At 41.2% G+C, this 27,820-nt stretch overlaps 3 protein-coding genes and 1 long non-coding RNA gene across 16 annotated transcripts in view; 2 read left to right on the plus strand and 2 right to left on the minus strand.

Moving 5' to 3' along the window:
- epn3a (epsin 3a) overlaps window positions 1–12,515 on the minus strand; it is a 23,354-nt gene extending 10,839 nt beyond the window's left edge. For 4 of the 11 annotated variants that reach the window (XM_017454109.3, XM_047150612.2, XM_017454104.3 and 1 more), the window contains exons 1-2: window positions 4,950–5,477; window positions 501–1,255 (exon numbers count right to left, since the gene is read on the minus strand). In XM_017454109.3, coding sequence (XP_017309598.1) covers window positions 501–1,098 — 598 coding nt within the window. In that variant the 5' untranslated portion in view covers window positions 1,099–1,255; window positions 4,950–5,477. Of the gene's footprint in view, window positions 1–500; window positions 1,256–1,798; window positions 3,449–4,338; window positions 4,531–4,949; window positions 5,478–11,648 lie in introns of those variants that run through there. The other 7 variants (XM_017454108.3, XM_017454107.3, XM_017454105.3 and 4 more) reach the window with 5 other exon arrangements.
- Window positions 8,911–27,180, minus strand: rsad1 (radical S-adenosyl methionine domain containing 1). Of its 2 annotated transcripts, XM_053675061.1 has the most exons (10): window positions 26,858–27,180; window positions 25,343–25,476; window positions 18,411–18,544; window positions 17,899–18,103; window positions 15,914–16,279; window positions 15,764–15,827; window positions 13,972–14,119; window positions 13,829–13,883; window positions 10,766–10,869; window positions 8,911–10,472 (listed from the first exon to the last, which is right to left on the minus strand). In XM_053675061.1, the coding sequence occupies exons 3-10, from the start codon at window positions 18,467–18,469 to the stop codon at window positions 10,352–10,354; spliced, it is 1,122 nt and encodes a 373-aa protein (XP_053531036.1). In that variant the 5' UTR covers window positions 18,470–18,544; window positions 25,343–25,476; window positions 26,858–27,180; the 3' UTR covers window positions 8,911–10,351. The 2 variants fall into 2 exon arrangements, with proteins under 2 accessions (XP_053531036.1, XP_017309604.1); XM_017454115.3 differs by lacking the exons at window positions 25,343–25,476; window positions 26,858–27,180 and adding an exon at window positions 19,891–20,290.
- LOC108256880 (GTPase IMAP family member 7) lies at window positions 21,107–24,941 on the plus strand. 2 transcript variants are annotated; one of them, XM_017454118.3, is made up of 4 exons: window positions 21,107–21,312; window positions 21,709–21,811; window positions 21,911–21,967; window positions 22,226–24,941. In XM_017454118.3, the coding sequence occupies exons 2-4, from the start codon at window positions 21,796–21,798 to the stop codon at window positions 23,167–23,169; spliced, it is 1,017 nt and encodes a 338-aa protein (XP_017309607.1). In that variant the 5' UTR covers window positions 21,107–21,312; window positions 21,709–21,795; the 3' UTR covers window positions 23,170–24,941. The 2 variants fall into 2 exon arrangements, with proteins under 2 accessions (XP_017309607.1, XP_017309608.1); XM_017454119.3 differs by having other exon boundaries at window positions 21,712–21,811.
- Window positions 25,473–26,662, plus strand: LOC128629011 (uncharacterized). Its single transcript, XR_008393337.1, has 3 exons — window positions 25,473–25,578; window positions 26,277–26,361; window positions 26,443–26,662. It is a non-coding gene; the product is annotated as an uncharacterized LOC128629011 (long non-coding RNA).
- Window positions 27,181–27,820: the final 640 nt, after the last annotated feature.

Raw genomic sequence — 27,820 nt, forward strand, 5'->3', positions numbered from 1 at the left:
GTGACATCTGGCAGAGAACGGGACACGTGTCAGGAAAAAAAATGGACTCTGTGGATACGGAAGAGGTTTGAGGAAATTGTATAATGGTAATTGTTGAATTCTCGAATCTGATTGGTCGGAAGGTGGCTATAGTTCAAATGATAGCCTTATATCAATGTGTTCAATCTAATAGGATGCTTTTGCTACACTTGTGCTATACAGCTGTGTGTGTGTGTGTATTACGCATCATGTCTGGTGGGAGTTCTATGGTAGGACGGTATGAGAAATTCCATCCCGTGCTGCTCCAACATATTTAATTTAACACACGGGTTAATGATCACACCCTGCTTTGTTGAAGGTGTATTAACCTAAATCCGGCGTGTGGCTGTCGGCACCTGAGCTGCCCGTCCCTGCTTTAGAGCTAAACCAAACACACTTCCTGACGAAGTGAAATAAACCAGTCCTAGTGGCATGCATGAGTGATTACTCACTACAATCTATTCATAGCGACTCTTACTCACAGTTGAACGAGGGGGGCGAGCCTCGAGATCGGCCGTACGTGTCCCCGTGGACGGCCGCCATGCTGGGTTGGCTGGTGCGGCTTCCCGAGTAGGGCGGAGGCATGGAGCCGTACGCCATGACGTTTCCGGTACGGGCCATGCGCTCACGTGTCGTCTGAGCCTGGCCCCTCTCTTGCTTCAGTTTCTCTTTGTCTTGGAGCAAAGAAACGAGCTGCTTGGCCTTCTCACGCACATTCACGCCCTGGTCCTGGCCATCACGGTCTATGTACTGGAAGTCCCGGAGCGTCTGGATGGTGTGGATGTTCTCCCTGCATTGCTGAGCCACGCGCTCCGAGCCCGTCTTCACCAGATAATCCAGCAGCGTCAGCGCCTTGTAGACGTGACGCCAGTTCTTGCCGTGGTCGTTCATGCGCTTCCAGATGATACCCATGACCTCGGCGAAGGCCACCACGTTGAAAGTCAGCTCGGCGATCTCGATCATGAGCGAACCCGAAGGACCCCACGGGTCGTTGGAGGTCGCTTCTCGCACTTTGATCTCCGCCTCCGTGTAGTTGTTTACGATGTTCTTGACGGAGCGGCGCAAGGACGAAGTCGTCATGGTGTTCTGATCGGCGTTAGCGGGACAACGTTGCCTCTCTGCTCGGCTTTTTAAGAGAGCTCGGGGTACAGAGACGATTCAGTGTCGCTTTGAGGATCGAAGAGGACCGCGTCGCCCAAATTCAGAAAAGTGCATCGGAGTCCTCTAGGCTATGAACCTAGTGCAAAAACAAGTGGGAAAACACCATAAGATTAAGTTTCACGCCAACAAAACTCCACAGCGAAAGCAGTTTACCCAGGCGTGAGTAACTCCGTAGCCTGCTGACAACACTCCATGAACCTTAGTCAGAAAATAACCACCCACCCTTAGAAAAACAAATCAGGTTTCAATGTGTACAGGATCATTACTTAGTCAACGATTCTTTGTAAAAACCTTAAAAAAAACATCCAGCTCTGCGCTGGCGAAATCTAACAGCTCCGGTGGACAAATAAGCACAAATTAATTTTAAGAAATGTATTCGTCTGCACGGCCGGAAATGCTTATTTGGCCATTAGCTCATCGTTTCTCACAAGCTAGGACGATTACGGATACTTTTCTGACAGATTAAGCCGAGTTCCAGACTAAACAGGATTATCAGTGCTGGAAGATATCTCAGTAGTGTAATTCAATCTTAGATCAGACCTAATTCAAGTGCTGAAAACAGACTCGAGTGCACACTAAATTAACCCCAGAAACAGGAAAACTGATTCTCAGGACTTACAGAAGAGTGTAACGAGTATGTCACATTGCCACCATTTTACCAGCACTGCCATCTGTATCCATGGAGGAAGCTGACTGTAGTAGCTTATGGTATCTGACTGGCTTAACCAGTTTCAAATATGCACGTGTAAAGGTAAACACAGTTGGCCATTTAGAGGTCGAAACGTAAAGTTTACTGTTTCAGTGTGGGTGACGTCCAGATGACATCCTGAGATATGAAAAGGAAGTCGGGTTGTGCGTGCGTTCAAAGTGCGTGCGTTCAAATGACATCATCCTGCACTTCAGCATCACATCAGATTTTCTCTCCAATCAAACGCTCTCTAGAATCTGAAACGTCCCGCCCCCAACATTATAAAAATCCACTACACTAACCGTCAAGTACGGCTCACCCCGAGCTGTGAAGTATGCTAAACGCGATTGGCTATTTTTTTTTAAAGGGGGAGGAGCTACAATATGTCCCACCCTGACTTACAGTTTCAGTAGAAATTACGTCAACACGAATAAGACACTTTTACTTTTGTCCTCTCCAGACTTCCGTATCGTTCACGCGAACGAATTGCAAACTGTTCAACATGCCTACAATTGGCATCGTTTTGAGTCTTGCTACATCTGCCCCGCCCAGGCAAAATGGGAGCGTGCCGTTATCTCAGACAACTTAATCTAGCTAAACTAATCCAGTTTTCTTCGTTTTTTCCAAGTTGAAGGGCTGAAATTCTGGAGTTCTGAAGATCTGGTCAGTTCTGTGGTTATAAAACGCTTACTGAAACTACAGCTCAACTTCCAGGCGGTTTTCTTCCCGAATAAGCCTGACAAATGAGTTCTGGCTTAATGGAACGAATGTGGTGTAGAACACATGAGCTTTACTGGCAGATCATAACAGCAGTCTCAGCGGACTGCACGAAGGAGAAGTATCTTTCCGTGATCGATAAGAGAGCACATCCTCTGTGAAACTCTGGCTCTGAATCAGGGCTGCGTTGTGATCATGTGACTGATACTGTAGGTGCTGCAGTTACAGTTTATTAGAAAGTCGCCCCTGAACCCTTGATGTTAAATGGTTAAAGATGTAAATGCTGCGATTCATTAAAAACACCCACAGACACTCTCACCCAAAGTCTGCTTACAGGGTACAGGGTGTTTTGTCACGATAATACTGTCTCAGGTAAAATGGCGACAAACGAAACCGTTCCCATAATGCACTGGGAAGGTCATTGAATTGCTTTTCACTCCACTTTTAGCCAGTTTCATAGTAGAATATTTGTAGTATCTCAGAGTATTCCTACCCAAGGGGTCAAGACAAATGGCACACCAATCCCAAGATGGCATGAACATCACATTTACAGACCAAATACTAATTTCTAAAAATAAATCAGACTGACTTAAGGAGCATATACCACCGTTTAACATTGGTATCACATTGCTTCTGGTCAGTCGATCGGGTTTTAAAAATAAAATAATTCTCTACGGCAAAAACGAATGCTATTTTTGATTTCCAGAAACCTCGGTGTTGAATCCACGCCGTAAAGAAAACCGAAAGTATTCCTTTTTAAAAGCGACCTGGCCAGAGTTTCTGTCATAGTTATCTAAACAGTTTATTATCCCACGTAGATTATTTGTAATAGTTCGTGTTTATATACATATTTAGATGTACATGACTCTAAACAAAATCCAACGTAGCTCGTGTTGGATTTTGTTTAGAGTCACACGCATCTAAATATGTATAAGCCAAGACATCAGCTATTAAATGCACACACACACGTATACATACTGTATAAATATGATATATTATAAATCAAACATTGTCCTCCTGGCTACATGCTGAAATCTGTGCAGGTGTGAAACGATCACCGAGGGGAATATAAAGTAAATGACAGACCTTTCTGGAGGAAGTGGACACGTATAGGCCTAGTTTAGATGAGGGTTGGGAACGCTGATGAAGAAACGGATAGTGTTTCACAGTGCAAAGTCATGACCTTGACGTCAGGACGTTCCTCTTGCACCGAGGTTCACTTTGGGGGCTGGTCAATATGTCGAGTGCAGTTTTTAACCTAACCTTAGTGCAAAGCCGTTTTGTTTTTACGGATATCCACAAAACTGGATCAAATTTGTGGGGGGTGTTATACCAGAGACACGTGTGCAAGGTTTACAACGTCGTTATAGTTTGTTAGCTTTAACATACTCAAAGTCCTACATACAGAGGATTATATATACACAACGGGGATAAGATAAAGAACACGAAGCAAACTCCACCTGATGGACGTACCCAGTAGTAGGTATACACGATAATTAGGTGTGGAGAAAATTAACATCCAGGTACCTACTTGTGACTGCGAGTAACAATACTGAGAAATATTTAAAATGCTCAATACTTAAAAACACACAAACAAACAAACAAACATGGGGTTTTTTGTTAACTAGTAAATAAGAAGAAGAAGAAGAAGCGGAATGATTATTATTACAAACTGCCCAATGTATCTTTAATGAGAGAAAATAAAACAGCTTCTGGTGCATCCAAGTTGTAGAAAAAGATGATATTACTCTTACTCGTAGAGAAGCCGCAACTGTGCATGAAGATAATAAGAATAAACTCCAACGATTTCTTCTTCACTGAGCGATTGTTGGAAAAGGGAATGACGTACGGAAAAGTAGTAACGCATAGACAAACCATGTTCGCTGCTATTAAGACGCTTTAGAGCAAAACACCGCCTGGAAGGGGGCGGGGACACTACATTCTGGAGAGCGTTTTAATTGGACAGACACAAGACTAGTACATCATGACTCATTAAAAAAAAAAAAGACTACAATTAAAACGAGAATATTCCAAAACTGTTTTTTTTTTCTTTCTTTTAAATGTGCGATCGTATCATATTGGAGACCAGAACACTAAGGGACAGGTAGGGGGTAAAAAAAATCATTTTTAGCTCAAAAACAACAGTGATGAGTTAGGTGAAGGTAAACTCACAGCCCACCCCTACTGTCTATCATTATCACTCTCTCTCTCTCTCTCACACACACACACACACACACACACACACGTTTGATTTGTATTCTTTGAACTTGCATTCTGCTTTTGTTACTATTATTATTATTGCTATTATTGTAGCACCCAAGTCTGTATAATTGCAAATGGCACCTGATGAAAGTCGACATCTTACCCGGCATTCCTTTCGCTTCCTCCAAGCTTCTGATTTGTTTTGAGCTCCAATTCAAACCCCGAACCTCAGTTCACTCGCAAACCCTTGCTGTAAGCCAGCACTGCGTCAGAAGAGCCCCAGTGACTCAGCTAAGCTAAGCTAACCGACTTTATTCTTCCCGGTGAGAAGATGAAACAAATGTAACTTTGCATATTTCCCGTTTTGTTTTGTTTGGTTTGGTTTGGTTTCCCCCTCTCACCTCCTCTCATTATGACTCGTCACATCCGTCCCAACTTCAGGATCCTGTGCGTAAGTGCGCAGCCTTTCCACATCTCCTGCGCTGTTATTCCGCAACACACACACACACACACACACTGGATACAATGAGGACTCGGCGGGTTTCCAGTTTCAGTATGTGCTGTGATTTCTCTGAGGTGTGAAGTGAAGGGGGGAAAAAAAGACTGACTAACCTAAACACCTAGAGACCTACAGCCTGGAAAAGCAGGAGAAAGTGAAGTGAGGGTGTGGGGTAATAAGGAGGGAGGGAGAGAGGGAGGGGTGCAGAGTCAGCTATTAACCCCTTACACACCACACACACACACACACACACACACACAAAACTGAACAGGGTTGCCAGATTCCTTAACAATCATTCAGTCACACATGTCCTACTACATGTCCACCATTTATCTAAAAGGCTTTGGAAGGTCTTTCTTTCTTTCTTTCTTTCTTTCAGTTTACGATTTATCTCCAGTAAACGTTTTATCCTGGACAGAGGTGAGAATACACCATGGATGGAACACCAGTCGTTTGCAGAATCTTCTTCTCCTTCTTCTTGTTCATAGCATTCATTTGTTCATTCGTTGGTCTTCTGTACCTTCCACCTTTTCCTTGTCGGAGTCCCGGTGGATTCGGGGTCGGTCCCGTGAACACCGGGTCGGACAGATCGGACGCCAGTCCGTCGCAGGACACGATGCACGCACGTGCACACGCACACTCATTCACTCATTCATACAACTCAGGTCATGGAGCATATCCAGTACGCCTACTGGAATGTTTTTCAAGTAGGAGGAAACCGACATGAACGTATGGAAAACGTGCGAAACTCAGGACAGAGAGTAAACCGAGCTCAGGATTGAACCGGGGACCCTGGAGCCATGAGTCATTCGGTCCTTCCGGGATTTAGCGATTTTGCGATCGCAGAAGTGAACGCAAAATCAAGGAGATTCCAGCGTATTCGGAGGCGCTTGCGATTTTTTTTTCAAAATTACAGCAGATTTTCCACAGATTTGCACCAAGACGCGTGATGTGACGTCGTCACGACGCGCATTCAGCCAAAGCCCTCTTCGATTCACGTGCATCGAACATGTGTACAGCTAAAAGGTCTCGTTTACCAACAGACAATTTCGACAATTCAAGTAGTTTTCCGCAAATAAGCACAAAAAAATCTGTGAATTACATCACTTTTTTTTTTTTTTAAACCTGAAGCAAAATCAAACATTTTTGGCCGCAACAATCATGAAAAACTCCACAAAATCTTGTATGGACTCGCCATTATGATGATGATGATGATGATGAGTAGTAGTAGTAGTAGTGGTAATATTAGTAGTAGTATTAGTAGTAGTAGTGGTAATAGTAGCAGTGGTAGTAGTAGTAGTGGTAGTAGTAGTAGTGGCATTAGTAGTAGTAGTAATAGTGGTAATAGTAGTAGTAGTAGTAGTAGTAGTAGTAATAGTGGTAATAGTAGTAGTAGTAGTAGTAGTAGTAATAGTGGTAATAGTAGTAGTAGTAGTAGTAGTAATAGTGGTAATAGTAGTAGTAGTAGTAGTAGTGGTAGTGGTAATAGTAGTAGTGGTAGTAATAGTAGTAGTAGTATTAGTAGTAGTGGTAGTAGTAGTAGTAGTAGTAGTAGTAGTAGTAATAGAGGTAATAGTATTAGTAGCAGTAGTAATAGTAGTAATATTAGTAGTAGTATTACTAGTAGTGGTAGTATTAGTAGTATTAGTAGTAGCAGTAGCAGTAGTATGCTCTCTGAAACCAAATGAAGTTGTGAAAATGAGACAAAACAGCCAATCTGGCAACACTACTACAGTGCCACCGGTCCTGTCCGATACAGGCAATAGCTGTTCAGAGCGCGCGCGCTCGCTCTCTCTCTCTCTCTCTCTCTCTCTCTCACACACACACACACACACACACACACAGTTTGCATGTGAATGTGCAGCTGCACAGGACCATGCCAAAAACTGTTCACGCCTGCGGTGTGTAATTTGTGACCAGTATGTGCAAAAATTACAGCCTCATCTTTAGAGATTCCGTTTCACATCATCGATAAAAACATATCATTTCCTAAAGTGCTTTTAGAATTACAGGCAAATAAAAATGGATTTCGACTAGCAGAATTAGATTAGAAGAAGTTCAAATTGACGAGCCATTTTTTTTTTTCCTTTCCTGGGATTTTTACAGTGACATTATATACGAACTTGAATGTGCTTGAATTTGAATATGGAATGACCCAAGGATATCCATGGCATACGAAATCATTTATTATAACGAAACACTGAACTGCAAGGGGATACCTAATGACTTCATTTTGTGATTAATTTCTTTTCATGAACGAGCTGATTAACCACACGACCGTACACTTTTTCTGGAACGAAGCAACTTGCTGTACGTCAATGTAATTTGTCTTTCATTGTTTTTTTCCCTCTGGTGTAAACATTTAGCTGAATGAGGACGTGGACCGGAATGTGTGAAAACTGGAATGTCGAGGACGAGCGAGCAGGAAAGGTGAGCTCTTATCTACCTGAACAACAGGCCCCTGAAGCTTTGAGGCTGTGTACATTGTTGTAATTGTGATTTCTCACTGTGACTGTGACTATTTTCCCTCCCTACGATTATGAGACACATGTGTGATCAAGACGCAACCATGAAACTGTTGTTTTGTCTTTTTTTTTTTTTTTTTTTTAAAGAACCTGTATGGTCTAAATCTTCCTCTTATTATTATTATTATTACTCACATCCTCTATATATCACACACACTACAGGCAGCTTTTGATTCCTACTTTAACTCGTGTCATATCATCTTGTGGACCAATTCGATGACCTGAGACGATTCGAGGAACCCACCAGGCCAACCATTTTCCCTCCGATGACACGTTCGGAAGCAGTCAGATGTGTCACATGAATAATAACAGGGTGTACTTTTTTTTTTTTTTTCCATGAACCCCTGGGCGTGTCACCTTGACTCGAGCTGACGGATCCTGTTAGTATTACGACTGGCTTTTAACTCTGCATTCAGGAAGGAACATGCATTTTTAATGTCCATGACGTCATTCCGTCCTCTTTTTCCTCTCCTCGGATTCCTGCACTGGGACACACGTTGTTCCTTTTTTTTTTCTTTTTTTTTTTCGGGGAATTTCACACGGCCTCACTCACTACGAGCACCCCCCTCTCCCCCCTCCCCGAACACACACACACACACACTTTATTATTTTTTTCTTCTTCCTGAAAACAGACTCTAATTTCATTGTTTCCCAACAAAAGCAGGGTGACGTCACTGGAGCGAGGCTTGCAGACAGATGTGGGGGAGGGGGGGTTTGTGTAGACAAAGAGGTGGAGCAAAGCAAAGAAGTGCTGCACAATGCTGATATCAAAATGCACGGCCAAACGAGCAGAATCTGTGTCCTTACGATATATTTTTTGGGGGCGGGGGAGTATCAACGATGCCAAATATCTGGTACGAGCTCTGTGCGCGTGTGAGAACAACAGGAAGTTGATGGCGTGTGATTGATGGTGGGAGAAAATGAATCCGAAGATGAGATTCAGCTGAGCTCAGCATGGGCTGTCTGAAAACTTTCTAACTTTGGTGCCCTCATGTGGCTTTACACATTTATTTAAAGTGTCCCCCCCCCCCCCCCCCCCCCACGTCCTCTTATGTGCAAAAGTTTTTACACTATGAAATGATGAAAAGATTTAATAAGAGTTAGGATTCACAGATGTTCCTTTATTATCCCAAGTAAAAAAAAAAGAAAAAAAGAAAATAAGGTATAAATAGTAAAACAACCAAATCTGTGCAGAGTTGTAAAATTATATACAATATTTTTGACGATCTAAGGAGTAAACAACAGCAAAAACGAACAAACATGGATCTACACCGCGTATTGTAAAGGAATGATTTGATGTGTCAAATACATCTATCATCTTTTACAGCTGCACAGAAATTCACCAGGATTTTGCTCTAAAGGCTCCTCAGTCGAATTTTCATCACTGTATTTGAAGCATATTCATTCTCCAGGTGGTCTTTGTATTAGAGCTCACACACACACACACAGTGAAAGACACACATGTTAAGGACAGAGCCACAGGTTTGTGTGTGTGTGTGGTCCATCCTGACAGAAGAGTGAGGCTTTTAAAGGGATGATTTGTCTTTGTGTGTGTCAGGAATACTAGTGCGGAAAAGGACAAGCACAAACCTGTTCGCTCCTAAAAATCGCTCGATATGATTGGAAGGAGAACGAACGGCTACGTAGAAACACACCCGGTCTGCTTCGTTCATTCACGCTGGTCTGAATTGAAAAGATGCAGATGTGGACACAGCTGTAACTGTGGGTGATGATCACAATACGCGGGTCAGGACGATTTCATGAGCAGTAATATAATGAGCTTCCTGGTGAGGAAGAGAGACCCAAACTTGCAGACGTCTACCTTATCTCAGGTTGTATTAAAATAAGAAATGATACCTAAAGGAAGGACAAACTCCAGAAACCTCATTAACTAGCCCTTGTTGAATTCTGGATTTGGGTTGAGAGAAGGCTAGTGTTTATCGTGTCTGTTTCCCGGACATTCCTCAGCATTAAATGTAACCATAACCGGATAAACGGTACGACGCGTTGTTCTGTAAATAGCACATTCCTGTGGTACAAGAGGAACAAATATGCCTAGTACACTCAAAAGTGTATCACGACGTTAACAAATCGCAATTTAACCATCATATCATCAGATCACCCAGCCGTAAGACTGTCCAGGAATAATACTCTGAAAAGATTCACAGGCACGATGGTCTGGAGCAGTGTTCTCTGTTAGATAGGATAAATCCCTTTGGGGGACAATATGAGTTTTGGGGACTTTGCAGAGCTTAAACATGCACAAAGAGATAGATACCTGACACTCCAACAGAAGAAAACATTAAAAATCATGTCATGACCCCTTTAAAGTAACCAACTACAGTTGAATAATGACATAATCTGGAAAACGACGAAAACCCGCCATATTTAGGCTATCCCTTTCAGTCCGGCATGAACAGCCTTGATGTAAAGCATCTTCATTCCAGTGTTACGCCAAAAAATCAGCTCCAAAAAAATGTGAAGGAGGAGGAATCTGGTAGCTTCTTTCAGGTAGTCCGGCTGTACAGACTTCCTCCACTCTCACCTCTCTGTCTGTCCATCTGCAGGTCTGTGTGTGTGGAAGAACGTGTCCAACTCCAGCAGCAAAACAGGCAAAATACAATCCAATAACGCTAAACCCTCCCAGGAACAGCGCAGTCCCCTGCAGACACAAACCGAGACTCAGAGCGAAACACGCACAGAAACACACCGGATCTTCTGTATTCAGTGTTTCGTTAAAGGAACAGTAATTTGTCATTCCGTAGGACTTGAAATCACTTCCAACGTTACAAACGGCTCCTTTAAACCTTCACAGGAACTTCTGGAGCACCTGAGATTTGTCGGACACTTTGCCCGGATCTGATCTGTCTTTAGGTTTTTCATACATGAGGAACACAGCTGTAAGATACTACACTGCTACATGATTACTATATTTAATAGTGAAGTTACATTCACCTGTCATCGAGGATGAGGACGCCTCTCTGGTGAAGTTCCTGAACGTCAGATGAGGCACCGAGAACCTGGTGTAGGTTCGCTTCAGGGCTGAACGCTGCCCAGTGCTATTCCACCAAAACCAACGCGTTAACACAAGGGTTAGACTCCACAAACACGTCCATCACAACGCATTCAGGTCACGACAAAAACATCGAGCCTCGGCGCCTGCGTGTTAAACTAGTTGAGCTGAACACGCTTTGGTTAAGTGTGCTGTTATAGGAAAATAATCAGCGACACAGTGGTGGTGTTACGGACATCACCTCAAAGTGGTATCAGTAACACCACTTTATTAATCCCTCAAAAAACTTTATTAATCCCCAGATCGAGAAATTAGGGTGTCACAGCAGCAGCCAAAAAGCAGAGATAAGAGAGATAGCAAGGAGAACAATACAGGGATATATAAAGAGTATACACACAGGATGTATAAATATGTATAGACATAAGCGCAAACTCTATATACATTATGTATCGTGAGGGAAATGACTCATTTTCACTTTGTAATAAGTTTGTTCATGTGAGGATAACGCCTAAGAAGGCCATGTCATGTCACGTCACTGAGATCAGTACAGAATGTTGATCTGCTTACAGAGACACAAACATGTTCGTCTGCACATCTTCCGAGATCCTAAAACAAACCCTGCTTGAACTGCTTCTTATCGGTACACAGAATAATGTCATGCTCTGCGTTTCATATATATATATATATATATATATATATATATATATATATATATATATATATATATAGTAGTGGTTCAGCACAAGCACTTCAGAGCACTCTCATTATTCTCTCCTGCTTTATTCTATTCTGTATTAACCGTCATTCTGTAATAAACCTTTTTACCTTTAGAGAACGAGTCTGCGAGTGTTGTCTAATTTCCACGACAATTTGGCGTCTCCTGGCTGGGCTGCGCGAGTCTTTTCAGCTTTTCTGGACAACAAGCAAACCGGAGGACGCTCATGGAAAAGATTCACCCTGAGGTCTGTGTTGACACGAAGGCGGTTTGCCCTTTGTTGTGCAGAGCGAAAGACCGATGAAGCCCTTACCACTGACTGGTAGGAATCAGCAAGAATTTAGAATTATAATTTTATGACGTCATAGTGTATTGCTGTCTCTATGGAAGGGAGTCAATGATTTAGAATTAGAATTTTATGAAGTCACAGTGTTTTCCTGTCTGTATGGAAGGGGGTCAATGTTATAAAAAAATGCGTGTATTACATTGAGAGAAGTATTGCATGGAGCGATTTCTTATAAGAAGTTCCAGGAACTTCGCCTCTGCGACGGCAGAGATATTGGTGTTTCTTAGATCTCAGCTTCAAAACTATGATATATACCGATGGGTATATACAGTATCTCACAAAATTGAGTACACCCCTCACATTTTTGTAAATATTTGATGATATCTTTTCATGTGACAACACTGAAGAAATGACACTTTGCTACAATGTAAAGTAGTGAGTGTACAGCTTGTGTAACAGTGTAAATTTGCCGTCCGCTCAAAATAACTCAACACACAGACGTTAATGTCTAAACCGCTGGCAACAAAAGTGAGTACACCCCTAAGTGAAAATGTCCAAATTGGGCCCAATTAGCCATTTTCCCTCCCCGGTGTCATGTGACTTGTTAGTGTTACAAGGTCTCAGGTGTGAATGGGGAGCAGGTGTGTTAAATTTGGTGTCATCGCTCTCACACTCCCTCATACTGGTCACTGGAGGTTCAACATGGCACCTCATGGCAAAGAACTCTCTGAGTTCCCAGTACTCAGAGAGAACTCTCAGTACTCTCTGATACTGTACATACATATACATATATATATATATATATATATATATATATATATATATATATATATATATATATATATGAGAGAGAAAGAGAGAGAGAGAGAGATAATAACGGTAAAAATATTTGCTAACGGAAAGAGTCCGGTTCAAGCAATGAATAAGTAAACAGAGTACTTATTAAGAAGTGCAAGAGGTGCAGTATTTTTGCGGCGGGTTATCATCAAGTGGCATGCCCCATTGACTCATTCCATCATATCAGCGGTACATGATATATTTGGCAAATTTAACGCACAAGTAAATTCTACTGAGATAAAAAATAATAATATTTATTTTTGTTTGTTTTAAAAAGAAGGGAAGAGAAAACTGAGAGTCCTACCAAATTGCTGTATGTGGACTCGCCCTCAAAGGTAAACTCTTTTACATTCTTAAGGTTTGCTCTATTGAACCTATAGGTTACAGGATTAATTGAATGTCTAGAGATTTGGCACACATTTTAAACCTTTTCTGTCTGTGCACGAGAATGCATATCCACTTGATTTGTACAAGATTTGCAAGCTGTTAATGCAGCAATAAAACAGAGCGCTCCAGATGTGCCAGATTCTTACACTACATTAAGCCAGGTTCCAGCAAATAGCGACACTTTCACTCGCTCGTGTTAAAGATATCGAGAGTCACTAACGACATACAAACAAATGCTAAAGGACGAGAACCGACACTTCGGTACCAGATCGGTACCAACATTGTTAAAACGTGACGGTACTCGTTTTTCTGCAGTATCGTTGGAACCAATTCTAATGGAGGTACCGTGGTCGCAATTCTTCCGGACCTGAAGGGGGCAGCAAATACGAGCAAGTATTTTAACCGGTCCACAAGTGGTGAAGAAGAAGAAGAACGCCTACAAGCACACAGGAAAAACTACAGAAGATTCGCTTAGCTTAATAAGTTTAGCTCCGCCCCGACTCGTTGAGCGGAAAAGAGAGGAAAGCTAGTATCGGTTCCCGGTGTGCGACCGATGCGATCATTCATTTCAAACAAAGCGATAAAACTCCTGGAATTTGGCGAAGCACCTGAAAGACGGTCCTATATTATGGATGTTTGAGGCAGCAGAAAGAAAGAAAGAGGAACACATTAAAACACCACACTGAAAATTTTTTAGATTTAAGACAGTTTATAATTTAAAGCTGTTTATATTGGGTAGAATGTAATTTCAGATTACAATGAGAAGAAATATTGTCATACCTGGTGGGAAATTCCTTCGGTCATTCGGAGTCCCATGACCACCACCTCCTGCAGCCTGCAAGCACAAAACAGCACAGGTTCACTTCCTGCACGCGCAGTGGGATCAGTAAGTACTTGACGAGTTACGAGTGAACGAAGCTCACAGGCCGAGCTGGCTGAGCTGTACGCATCTGCGTGTCGCGTGTCCGTGCTGCTGAACTTCTCTCACCCAAACGTCTGGCTCCAACGTCTGAGTGCGCGCCTCACGATGAACCAAGCCCAGCGCTCGGGGAACGAACCGCCCGTGAGCTCCTGACACACAAATGATTACATCAACTCCTAACTAAACTCCAGTTTCCTCCCGGTTTAGTTACAGCCATATTCCCACCCACAAGCTCGTCCCACGCCGCACAATAGCAACGCATGCAAAGTCATAGCGCAGCTGAACACACTTGGAGGAGAGCACTAACTGCCCACTGGTCTTACAAACCCTCATGACTGGATATTAATCAGCCCTGGGGTGGATTAGGGGAGGAAGTGGGGTCCTAATTTTCACTCAGAGAATAGAACCAGTTATCCTCAAATTAGGTGCGTTTCCACCAGTGGTGTACGGCAAAGCAACAAATCCATGACCACGCATTTTGTCGTACTGAATTTGGTTACTCTTCTTGTCAGGTACTACGTTTAACAAACAGGGACACATGAGTGAAACTAGAAAGAATACAGACCTCTGATTGGTCAAATGTATCATCACAGAATTATCAGAAGTCATCACTTGAGATAGATCTAAATTGTCTGTCTGTGTATCTGTCTATATCTGTGTATCTGTCTATCTCTCTGTCTGTGTATCTGTCTATCTGTGTATCTGTCTATCTCTCTGTCTGTGTATCTGTCTATCTCTGCCTATCTGTCTGTCTGTGTATCTGTCTATCTCTGTCTGTCTGCCTGTCTGTGTATCTGTCTATCTCTGTCTGTCTGCCCATCTGTGTATCTGTCTATCTCTGTCTGTCTGTGTGTGTATCTGTCTATCTGTCTGTCTGCCTATCTGTGTATCTGTCTATCTGTGTGTGTATCTGTCTGAATATGTCTGTCTGTGTGTCTGTCTCTCTATTTTTGTCTGTGTATCTGTCTGTCTCTGACTCTCTATCTGTTTATCTGTCTGTCTGTCTGTCTGTCTGTATATATCTGTCTGTATGTGTATCTGTCTATCTCTGACTCTCTATCTGTTTATCTCTTTCTGTCGGTCTCTATAGATCTCTGTCTGTCTGTCTCTGTCAGTCTGTCTGCCTGTCTCTCTATCTGTTTGTCAATCTCAGTCAGTCTGTCTGTGTGTCTGTGCACATAACTAACCCCTAAAATCTCTATCTCTGTCTGTCTCCATGTCTCTCTCTGTCCTTTCCTCTCTGTTAGTCTTTTCTTGTCTGTTCATCTCTTTCTTTCTTTGTCTTCCTGTCTTTTCTTTTTTTCTTCTTCTTCTTTTTCTTCTGCATGTCTGTCTGTCTTTCATTCCGCTTGCTTCTTTCTTTATTGCTTTCTTTGTGTAATTGATCGATAATTTCATTCACCCTTTCAGTCACTGATGAAACAACAGCGGGACTAGAAGTTCCTCACCGGGACATGTCAGTCTGAGTATGAAAAAGGTTTTTCGTGTATAAAAGAACATTTTCACATCAGTTCCAGGTTTTATAAATCCTAAATTAGACCTGCAGGTTAATTTAAACCAAAAAACAAACTGGGGGACATTTCAGCTCAAATCTGATCATACAAACGAGGCGGGAGGAAGGCGGAGACTCGCCGACCCTGGATCCCTGGGGCAAAACCCGTCATCTTTAACGGCTCGGATTTATTTTCAGATCGGATTCTCGTTTACGTGTACACACTGAATTTAGTAGAGAATTTACTAATCAGTCAGTTAATAAATATAAACGTCACTAAAAAAAATGAGTGAAAACTTACCGGGTCCAACTCCTATATACGGCTGTGCTCTCCAGTAGCCCAGGTTGTGTGTGCTTACAGCATTCTTTAAAAAACAAACAAACAAACATCTCTCTAACCTCAGTGTAGTCATAGACTCGATTTAAAACCACGTGACTTTTATGAACTCACATGTTTGGCGAAGTTGGACACCTCGTACTGCAGGAACCCGGCCTGCTCCAGAACGTTCCGAGCGGATTTGTACATGGAGGCAGTGACATCGTCTGCAGGCATGCTGAGTTCTCCCTGCTGTACCTGCTTGTACAGGTGAGTTCCTCTCTCCAGGGTCAGCTGGTACAGAGACACGTGATCGTCACACACACGCAGAACCTCCTCCAGCTCGCTCTCCCACGATGCAACACTCTGACCTGGAATTCCAAACATGACGTCGACAGACACGCGTCCGGGGCAGAGGGTCCGAGCCTCCGCCAGCGTCTGCAGAGCCTGCTGTGGGTCATGGTCCCTCCCGAGAACCCTCAGACTGGCCTCGTTCAGTGACTGTGGAGAAATACAGTGCAGGCCAGGAGAACCTACTCAGTGACGCACACAGAGTGTGTGGCTTTCTTACGCCTTTAGTGTTAAAAAACATTCCGGTCCTTTCGAGATTTTTCTGCAGTTTTGTTTGTTTTATATTTATAAGGTCGTGCTCATGAAAACAAAAACCAGGACGAGGAACTCTGTATTAGTGCAGAGAACAAAAGCATATGTAAACACAATGGAACCCTTTGTGTTGAAATATTTTGAGGCTCTAAGCTCACTAACAAGGTTCTGGGTTTAGAGCCGAAGCATCTTTAGAAAGGCTTTAAAACCTCTTTAGAACCTCTTTAGTGTCTTTAGAACAACTTTTAGAACCTTAACGTTTTAAGAGATTTACCGGACTTTACCGGATTTACTATCTTTGGAACCTCAATGCCTTCAGAATATTCTTTAGAACCTTAGCAACATTACAACATCTTTAGAACCTCTTTACAACTCTTTAGAATCTCTTTAGAATGCTAATGTTCTAAAAGATTTACTGTCTTTAGAACCATAGCATCTTAGAACCTCTAGAACCTTAACATCCTTGGAATGCTCCTTAGAACTCTAAACTTTTCAGAACCAAAGTGTCTTTAGACAGGCTTTAGAACCTCTAAAACCTTAGCAACTTTGCAATCTCTTTCGAACCACTTCACAACTCTGGTGTCTTCAGAATCTCTTTAGAACTCAATACATTTTTTTTTTAGAACCAGTCTTTAGAACCTCTAAAACCTTAGCAAATCTGCAGTCTCTTTAGTGTCTTTAGAAACTCTTCAGAGAATTGTAATCTTTGGAACATTCACAGAACTTTATTTTTTATTTTTTTTATTTTTTAGACACCCCCCCCCCCTAGAACCGTAACCTCTTTAGAACCTCTTTGGAATTCTGTTCTCACAACCTTAATGTTTCAAACGCTTTGTCTTTAGAAACCTTCGTGTCTTTAGGACAACTTTACCATCTTTGAAATCTCTTAAGAACCTTTAGAGCTTTATTGCCTCTAGAACTGTAGTGTCTTTCGACTCTCTAGAACCTCTTGATAAAAACCTTAGCGTCTTTAGATAGAGTCTTGGTGCCTTTATAATGCCTTTAGAACCTCTAAAACCTTAACAACTTTAGAGCCTTTGGAATGTTTTTTTTAAAAACATTAGTGTCTTTAGAAATTCTAAAACCTTAAGATCTATATAACTTTTATATTTGTGTGTGTATATATATATATATATATATATATATATATATATATATATATATATATATATATATATATATATATATATGTGTGTGTGTGTGTATATTTGGTACTACAGTTTCTTTAAAACCTTAAGATTCTAGGAACCTTTAGAACCGCTTTGTAACCTTTATATCTTTTGAACCTTCATCTCCAGGTTTCTTCTAGAAGAGTCGAGGTGAATTTTTTCTGTTGTATAATAACATGTTTGTGCAACTGACACATTAAGTGATTCCTTATTCCATATAGAAAGAGATGTCTGTTTTCATTCAATGCTTTTGGGAGATTTAAATGCTTGTGTGTGTGTGTGTGTGTGTGTGTGTGTGTGTGTGTGTGTGTGTGTGTGTGTGAGAGAGAGAGAGAGAGTGTGTGTCACCTGCACCCCAACAGAAAAGCGATTGACTCCGGCAGACACAAAGTCTCCGAGTGCGGTTCTTCCTGCGGGCGCAGGGTTCACCTCCAGCGTCACCTCGGCCTGTTCGCAGAGGCGTGCGTGTGCAGAGACGGTCTCTAGGACAGCGGCTACGGTGGAGGCTCGGGCCAGGCTGGGAGTTCCTCCCCCGAAAAACACCGAGCTGATCCTAGCACAGACCACACACTTAACTACGTAACACAATACACGCAACAATCTGACGCCTCGGATCAGCACAGGAACATTTACACGTGGGGCGAAAAAAACGCTTCACGTGCTCAGATTTGGACATTTTCTACTACAGTTACTACTGAAGACTGAAATGTGTTTCTCTTTTGCACGAAGGAATGCATTTTCTAGCGTTTTTAAACAGGTTGCTCTAGGACAGAAACGAGAGGAACGTATAAAGGTGTAGAGGAGTTAAGACAAACAGTATGAGGTGTGTTTAGGACGTGTGTGTGTGTGTAAGTACTTACTGAGAAACTTGGCTGAGCTGCAGCAGTGTCTGTGTCTCCAGCTGAAGGCACTCAGTCATAACCTCGTTATCCACCGAGCGAGGGATGTACTTGTTAAAGTTGCAGTAAGAGCATCTCTTCAAGCAGTACGGCCACTTTTCAGAGAGAGAGAGAGGGAGAGAGAGAGAGAGAGAGAGAAAGAGAGAGAAGGGCAGACAAACTGAATACAGCGATCTATAACAGATTTGTTTTTCTTGAAGCAATCCGTGTAAGGAATAAACTTCGGGACGTGCTGTCACAGGAAAATAATCAACAACAGGGGGGTACGACGAATTACAGGAGGACTCCTCGTACTTTTGATCCATTTATAGTTACAGTAAATGTTAAACATCCATGAGATAAGTTAGTTCCTGTTATCACTTACATAATAATCCCTCACCAGCCCCCTGTAAAGTTGAGAAGAAGTCAAAAGGCAACTTTGTGTGAGAAAACTTACAGCTTTTGACACTGGAGACTCCTTCCATAACAGTTAAATACATGTTTCCTTGGAGAAAACCTTTATTTGGAGTGTCTCACAGACAAGTCCCTGTGAATGAGGTGTTACTGCTGTATAGAAACATGGACCAAGAGCAGTAATACATTTGATTTGATGCGCAGCTGCACTACTGTCAGAGCTGCTGTTCTAGAAAACGAATCAACACCTTCTGACCAATCAGATTAGAGAATTCAACAGCACTGCGGTGTAAAATTAATCATTTCATCTAACTTAATTTAAATCGTTGTTTTTGTGTGATTCTTGTGGGTATTATGACCAAATCACTTGACTATGAGGAGCTATGGAAGGATACAGTAACGTTATTATGTGTTCATTCATTTTGCACCATGAAACGAATCAAATCCATCTATCCATCCATCCATCTTCCGTACCGCTTATCCTACACAGGGTCGCAGAGAGCCTGGAGGCTATCCCAGGGGACTCGGGGCACAAGGCAGGGGACACCCTGGACGGAGTGCCAACCGATTGCAGGGTACAATCACACACACACACACACACACACTCTCAGACAATTTAGACATGCCAATCCACCTACAGTGTATGCCTTTGGACTGGGGGAGGAAACCGGAGTACCCGGAGGAAACCCCTGAAGCACGGGAGGAACATGCAAACTCCACACACACATGGCGGAGGCAGGAATCGAACCCCCGACCCTGGAGGTGCGAGGAAACTAATCAGATATTACAGAAAAAGCCAAATAAATAAAAGCAAAAAATAAAACACCTGGACATATCTCTCCTGTAAATGCACCTTCTACATGCTTGCTGTCTGAAGGTTGCTTCTTTAGTTATGCACTAATTATTATTATTATTATTATTATTATTATTATTATTATTATTATTATAATGCAAGAAATAAGTAATGTGCAAGCAATTTCGGGGCAACAAGGAATGGGAAATGACATTGGTGCACACTAAAATAAAGAAAACCTAAGGTGACACTCACATGGATATAAAGTGAAGCCTGTTCTGAGTGTTGAGGGTTCTGGTTCTGGTTCCTGTAAACTCTGTGCACTTTTATTCCTCCTGCCTGTTTACCCGGACACATCAAACCCGAGCGCCAAAACAGAGGTCGCAAACTTCGTGCCATATTCATCACATCTATTTACAGAATGCTGAGTTAGTTCGTGGAGTACAGCGACGGCTGTATTTAAACTATCTAAACACTTTTTTATATACAGTTTTACTTGTATATATTTAGAACAACTCCGAACTCGTGCTAGAGGAATATTTGCTGCACGGAACTATTTCACTGACGCACATGACGTCACTTTGCCTTTGATTCAGTCCTAAAGGGAAATATGCCTGTGCGCGTGCTTAATAATAATAATAATGCTATTTACTGTTTGAGTCAGTGGCTAAATCCGCTAACTTTGTGTGTGTGAGGCTCGCACATTAATGGTGTTTGTACTTTATAAAGCACTTTCTATCAAACCAGTTCGGATTGTGTTCTAGTAGGCAGTGTAGGAAAATTGTATGAAGGAGCCTAAATAGAAGTTTTGGTGTGTTTTGAGACGCGGTCTTTCTAAGAGACTGGCAACCGGCAGCTGTAATTACTGCCACCTAGCGACTGTGTGAAGTAACACGTATTATTTTATTATTAAAATAAAACCTATTTTAGACATTACATAGATTTAGACACACATTAGAATATCGTGGGAAAATCCGTTTTTCCGTAATTTAAATCAAAAAGTGGAACTTTCATATATTCTGGATTCATTACACAAATGAAATATTTCAAGCCTTTTTTTTTTTTTTTTTTTTTTTAAATCAAAGGCGAACTTGCTAACCACTAAACCACGGTCGAATCCTCAGTGGGTTTGATGGTCTACCAATTTGAAATGTCCGTTTGCTTCAAATTGAAGTAAAATATTAATATTTAATTGTCAGACTTCCTCTGTGAAATGAACCATCCACACGTTTTAAACAGTTTTTATGGTTAGATTTATAATAACAACAACAACCTTATAGTTTTAAAAAGATGTTTTAGTAAATGTATTGTTATTCAGTTTAATGTTTTACAATGCGTATTTGAACTTGATCGACCTTTTTATAATGCTAACTTTTGCCTGTTAACTCAGAAACGCTGCCGAATTTTGTTGCTTCTTTATTTAAATTGATCGTTAATTTGTTTTTGGGTTTTTTTGGGGGGGGTAATAGCCCGCTGACGCTCGATTTCCGCTTCCAGTGCTGTTACCGCTAAGTGTGTGAAAGCCGCGCCCGTGAAATCTGTATGCGACCGGATTAACCGTGTTTTCATGAAGAGCGGCTGGATTTTTGTTGCTTACTTTCGATTTCTACTCAACGGCATACCTAACAGCGCAGTATCGTATTTTGCTTTTAAAACGGATATAAGTGACAACAAAAGGTAACGTTTCTTCTAAATATACCATCTTTGATCTCGGGAAAGTTGTAAACACACTGGCTCAGTGGTTTGTTGTTGTGGAGTTTGTGTCTGAGCTACAGTACAGCCTCTGAACCAATCTAAACTCTTCCTCATTCTTTTACATTATATTTACTATATTTATTAGCATGTTGGAACTCCATACAGTGATTTACGGGCTTCTGAGTGGTTATAAATAATGCAGTATTAAAATCACATACACTAGATGTGACAAGTGTGCGGAACATAACAAGTGACGTACCTATATAAACCATGCATTAAATGTGATTATTCACGTATAAAGTTCATATGACTTCTGTAAGCAATTAGAACTAGTTGTTATAAGATTCTCAAGTTCAAGTGGCTTTGTCGGCATTTCAGCAGTACCGTACACGGTGAAAGGAAACAACGTTCCTCCAGGACCATGTTGCTACGTAAAGCAACACTCTAAACCACAACCGAAAGAAGATGGTAGCGGATGAAGGTGAGTGAACGCATTTTGACTCGACATTAGTGTATAATTTTATATTGGAGTTTTCCTTATTGTTATTTAAAACAATTTTCCTGCTTTGTTTGAAATCAGGTACTCCGCCTCCTGGCCTAAAGAAGCGCAGGAGTAGCATTATGGAACCGCTTTCTAGTGAGTTAACTGGCTATCTTTACCAGCTTAATTAAAGGAAAAATCCACCCTGAATGAATCGTATATTAATCTTTAGCATTAACGTGTGATTTTGTTTGACGTGGCCGTCCCTGCCAAAACTCACCAATATTTCAATATGAACATGTTTCTAGTGTTTCGGGGCGGAGGTTCACTTTAAAGTTCATCCATTAGATGTATTGGAAAATGTTTATTGTATATAAAAATAAAGTTCCGCTATTACTTTTTGTTTTCTTCCAGTGAGTACTGAAGATACATCATTGAGAGCGATCATATTTGGAAGCTCTGATCATCAGCAGTTCTCTCTCACCGAGTCGATCCTGCAGAGCGCGGTCTTTGAAGGCGCTGATCCTCACACTATACTCACTACTAAAACTTCTGGAAGAGTCTTTGGGAGAAATGTGACTCTGGTCAACACTCCAAATCTTACTAATCATGACTTATTACACTACATGTATAAAAAAGAGGTAAAGAAGGCGGTTTGTTTCTCCTGTCCAGGGCCACACGCCATCCTTTTTACGCTGAATCCATTAGACATGCCACCAAACGCGTACGAGGTTTTCAAACCGGTAGTGCAGTACTTTGGAGAACAAATCTTGAATAACACAGTGATCGTTCTGTACCATGAAGAAGAGTGTTGGAGTCAGTCGTTAGAAGACAGTGTGAAGAAGAACAAGCCCTTCAGGGAGCTTCTTGAGAAATGTGGTCAGAGATGTCTCATCTTTAGTGGTAAGGAGAACAGGAATGAGGGTGAAGTGACGAGGAAATTGTTTGAGGAAATAGACAAGATGGTGGCGGAGCATGGGATTTTTTCCAACGTGGAGTTTAAAGATGCTGATAAACGAATCAAAGCGGAGGAAAAAAATATACAAATTCAGAGAAAGAAGGAGGTCAGTGCAGTGTTGGAGGAACTGCAGAAAACGCATTCTCAGGAAGATCTGGAAAGAGAGGTGAAACGTTATGAAGAGAAGATCCGGTTGGAGAACAGGGAAAGGGCGGAGGTGCAGATCGCAGACAGACTCGGTTTTACTCTCAGACTTGTTGATTATGCAGCAGCAATAGCAAAAGGAGCGTTTGTAGGGGCAGTATTAGCGGGGGCGATGGGCTTTCCAGGTGTGGCCATAGGAGCAGCGGTTGGTGCAGCTCTCGGTGGTTTGGCAGATTTTGGTGGACGTGCAACTTAAAGCGGAAATTGCACTTAATTGTAGACATCCGCTCTTAATGTCAGCAAGTTCACCGGTTCATTTTTTAATTTTTGTAATTCAACTTTTTATTGTTCGACAATTAGAACGTCACAACGTCTTTTAAGAAGCACCTTCACATATTCAGCCGTTCGCCACAATAAAAATAATGCAATCAAAGCAAAAATACACGGAAATGAAACAGTCCTGCTCGTTTTACCCATTTTAATGTGCTGCCAGAATAGAAATGATCCCATGTTTTTATAATTTCCCCTTCATTATGCAATCTTCAGCATCCAGGATGATCTCATATGATGCGATTTCAATCATCCCTAATTTCTAGTTATGCCGAATCATCCTAGCAGCTGTAATACAGCCAGTCTTAATAAGGACAAATGCATTTTTTTGCCACGTTGGATCCCACCGATTTATCTCCAAGAAGGCATAATCGTCGCTCCATAATGGGGTGAACTAAAGAACTTTTCCACGTCATATATAAGTAAATGCCCGCTTCTTTGTTCCACTTCCACCGATGGCGGGGCCAACGGTGTGATGATGTCTTGTTGTAGGGTGAGTCATATGCAAACGTATTTGCCCGTGTGACGTCACAAAACCCGCCACATCCAAAACAAGACGTTTTTGGGGCTTGGATAAAGAAATGCTCTTTTTGTATTGAGGAGGATGTATTAAGCTTTGAAACTTGCAGGATATTTTAAAGGTACAACGACCCCTTAAATGTCGAAAAACAAGGAAAAGTTTATTTGGTTTGTTTGGCTCATCTTGTTGACGTGAAATATCCAGAATCAATCTTTACAGAGTTTATGAACCACCGGCTGCAAAGAAACAGCCTCAGATGCTCACTGACCCACCTCTGCTGAATTCTCTACAGTGGCTATGAGGTGGATTTACTCGTATGCAGTCGCTTTTTGCCTCCAGACATTTTGATGGTGCTCATGAAAGAAAACTTAAAATAAGGCTCTGAATTGAGCACAACACACAATGCCTATTGGAGTGCTGATGCTGCTTGGTGCTGATACTCTCAGGAGTAGACAATATTAATTTTCTGAATGTAGTCAAGTTTATTTGGTGCAGTTCTAAAAATGTGATCTTTGGGCCTTTTTGACCCTCCTCACTATGTGGAGGTTCAGTGTGCTCATGAGTCCAATACCTATTAAATTTCACCCATTTCAGATGTGAAACTTTTTTACTGTATGGCCTCAAAAGCATTTTTAACTGGCTGTGTGTTTCTTTTTATCCATTACCGGATTTGTGCAGCTCAACAATCATCTGTTTCTTTTTTTTTATTGTTTGTTTGTTTAATTTGTTCCCCCATGGAAGTGGTTGACAGAGTATATAATTTAATAAATAGAATATTTATATTATTATATAATATATTTTTTATAATATATTTAATATATTTATATTAAAAATATAATAGTATAAATATAATAATGAATGTTAAGAATTTGATCACACAAGGAAGGTATTTGTCTGATATTGTTTACTATTGTTGCTTTAAAATATTCTAGATTCTCTTTATATGTGGTTTATAATGTCACAATAATGCAGCATCCATATATTTTATGTGTTAGGCTTTTATTGTTGTATTTTGTTCACACATTTGTCTCTCATGTTGATTTCACGCACTAAAGGCCCATTGTTCATTTGGGCAATGAACAGTTTCTGATTGTGGCTGTCAGATTGGACTTGTAATTTGTGATGAACATTATCTGTCCAGTTGAAGGAAATAAATAATAAAGCACAATATTTGCGTGTGTGTGTGTGTGTGTTGTTTTTTTTCTAATAAATCTGTTTAGAGCACTTGGTTTAAGTCAGTTCATGCTCGATAGTATTTACATAAAACAGTATTATGTAAATACGTTCATAGTTAGGAGGTGGTGCTGTGACCAAACACGACTTCTCTTTATAAGAAACAGAGTTTTAATCTATAATTTTATATTATGATAAAACTCTACACAAATCCTACAGTTATAATGTCTACAGAAAATAACAACAAACAAAAGAGCGTTTTTAAACAGGTTGCTCTAGGACAGAAACGAGAGGAACGTATAAAGGTGTAGAGGAGTTAAGACAAACAGTATGAGGTGTGTTTAGGACGTGCGTGTGTGTGTGTGTGTGTGTGTGTGTGTGTGTGTGTGTGTGTGTAAGTACTTACTGAGAAACTTGGCTGAGCTGCAGCAGTGTCTGTGTCTCCAGCTGAAGGCACTCAGTCATAACCTCGTTATCCACCGAGCGAGGGATGTACTTGTTAAAGTTGCAGTAAGAGCATCGCTTCAAGCAGTACGACCACTTTTCAGAGAGAGAGAGAGGGAGAGAGAGAGAGAGAGAGAAGGAGAGAGAGAGAGAAGGAGAGAGAAGGGCAGACAAACTGAATACAGCGATCTATAACAGGTTTGTTTTTCTTGAAGCAATCCGTGTAAGGAATAAACTTCGGGACGTGCTGTCAGGAAAATAATGAACAACAGGGGGGTACGACAAATTACAGGAGGACTCCTCGTACTTTTGATCCATTTATAGTTACAGTAAATGTTAAACATCCATGAGATAAGTTAGTTCCTGTTATCACTTACATAATAATCCCTCACCAGCCCCCTGTAAAGTTGAGAAGAAGTCAAAAGGCAACTTTGTGTGAGAAAACTTACAGCTTTTGACACTGGAGACTCCTTCCATAACAGTTAAATACATGTTTCCTTGGAGAAAACCTTTATTTGGAGTGTCTCACATCCAAGTCCCTGTGAATGAGGTGTTACTGCTGTATAGAAACATGGACCAAGAGCAGTAATACATTTGATTTGATGCGCAGCTGCACTACTGTCAGAGCTGCTGTTCTAGAAAACGAATCAACACCTTCTGACCAATCAGATTAGAGAATTCAACAGCACTGCGGTGTAAAATTAATCATTTCATCTAACTTAATTTAAATCGTTGTTTTTGCGTGATTCTTGTGGGTATTATGACCAAATCACTTGACTATGAGGAGCTATGGAAGGATACAGTAATGTTATTATGTGTTCATTCATTTTGCACCATGAAACGAATCAAATCCATCTATCCATCCATCCATCTTCCGTACCACTTATCCTACACAGGGTCGCAGAGAGCCTGGAGGCTATCCCAGGGGACTCGGGGCACAAGGCAGGGGACACCCTGGACGGAGTGCCAACCGATTGCAGGGTACAATCACACACACACACACACACACACACACACACACACACACTCTCAGACAATTTAGACATGCCAATCCGCCTACAGTGTATGCCTTTGGACTGGGGGAGGAAACCGGAGTACCTGGAGGAAACCCCTGAAGCACGGGAGGAACATGCAAACTCCACACACACATGGCGGAGGAAGGAATCGAACCCCCGACCCTGGAGGTGCGAGGAAACTAATCAGATATTACAGAAAATGCAAAATAAATAAAAGCAAAAAATAAAACACCTGGACATATCTCTCCTGTAAATGCACCTTCTACATGCTTGCTGTCTGAAGTTTGCTTCTTTAGTTATGCACTAATTATTATTATTATTTATTATTATTATTATTATTATTATTATTATTATTATTATTATGCAAGAAATAAGTAATGTGCAAGCAATTTCGGGGCAACAAGGAATGGGAAATGACATTGGTGCACACTAAAATAAAGAAAACATAAGGTGACACTCACATGGATATAAAGTGAAGCCTGTTCTGAGTGTTGAGGGTTCTGGTTCTGGTTCCTGTAAACTCTGTGCACTTTTATTCCTCCTGCCTGTTTACCCGGACACATCAAACCCGAGCGCCAAAACAGAGGTCGCAAACTTCGTGCCATATTCATCACATCTATTTACAGAATGCTGAGTTAGTTCGTGGAGTACAGCGACGGCTGTATTTAAACTATCTAAACACTTTTTTATATACAGTTTTACTTGTATATATTTAGAACAACTCCGAACTCGTGCTAGAGGAATATTTGCTGCACGGAACTATTTCACTGACGCACATGACGTCACTTTGCCTTTGATTCAGTCCTAAAGGGAAATATGCCTGTGCGCGTGCTTAATAATAATAATAATAATAATAATAATAATAATAATAATAATAATAATAATGCTGTTTACTGTTTGAGTCAGTGGCTAAATCCGCTAACTTGGTGTGTATGAGGCTCGCACATTAATGGTGTTTGTACTTTATAAAGCACTTTATATCAAACCAGTTCGGATTGTGTTTTAGTAGGCAGTGTAGGAAATTGTATGAAGGAGCCTAAATAGAAGTTTTGGTGTGTTTTGAGACGCGGTCTTTCTAAGAGACTGGCAACCGGCAGCTGTAATTACTGCCACCTAGCGGCTGTGTGAAGTAACACGTATTATTTTATTATTAAAATAAAACCTATTTTAGACATTACATAGATTTAGACACACATTAGAATATCGTGGGAAAATCCGTTTTTCCGTAATTTAAATCAAAAAGTGGAACTTTCATATATTCTGGATTCATTACACAAATGAAATATTTCAAGCCTTTTTTTTTTTTTTTTTTTTTTAAATCAAAGGCGAACTTGCTAACCACTAAACCACGGTCGAATCCTCAGTGGGTTTGATGGTCTACCAATTTGAAATGTCCGTTTGCTTCAAATTGAAGTAAAATATTA

Source organism: Ictalurus punctatus, chromosome 24 (assembly GCF_001660625.3).
Source record: "Ictalurus punctatus breed USDA103 chromosome 24, Coco_2.0, whole genome shotgun sequence".
In the NCBI taxonomy this organism is placed as follows: Eukaryota; Metazoa; Chordata; class Actinopteri; order Siluriformes; family Ictaluridae; genus Ictalurus; species Ictalurus punctatus.

Bases quoted from the DNA above. Each gene is read 5' to 3' on its own strand.
- rsad1 (XM_017454115.3), bottom strand. From the start codon at position 20,040: ATGAATATGGCACGAAGTTTGCGACCTCTGTTTTGGCGCTCGGGTTTG. The intron at 18,545-19,890 runs GTGAGTGTCACC...CTCTCTGAAAAG, and splicing joins AGGCTTCACTTTATATCCAT to TGGCCGTACTGCTTGAAGAG. The intron at 10,473-10,765 runs GTGAATGTAACT...TTGTGTCTGCAG, and splicing joins GTCCTCATCCTCGATGACAG to GGGACTGCGCTGTTCCTGGG.
- LOC108256880 (XM_017454118.3), top strand. The intron at 21,968-22,225 runs GTGAGTTAACTG...GTTTTCTTCCAG, and splicing joins CATTATGGAACCGCTTTCTA to TGAGTACTGAAGATACATCA.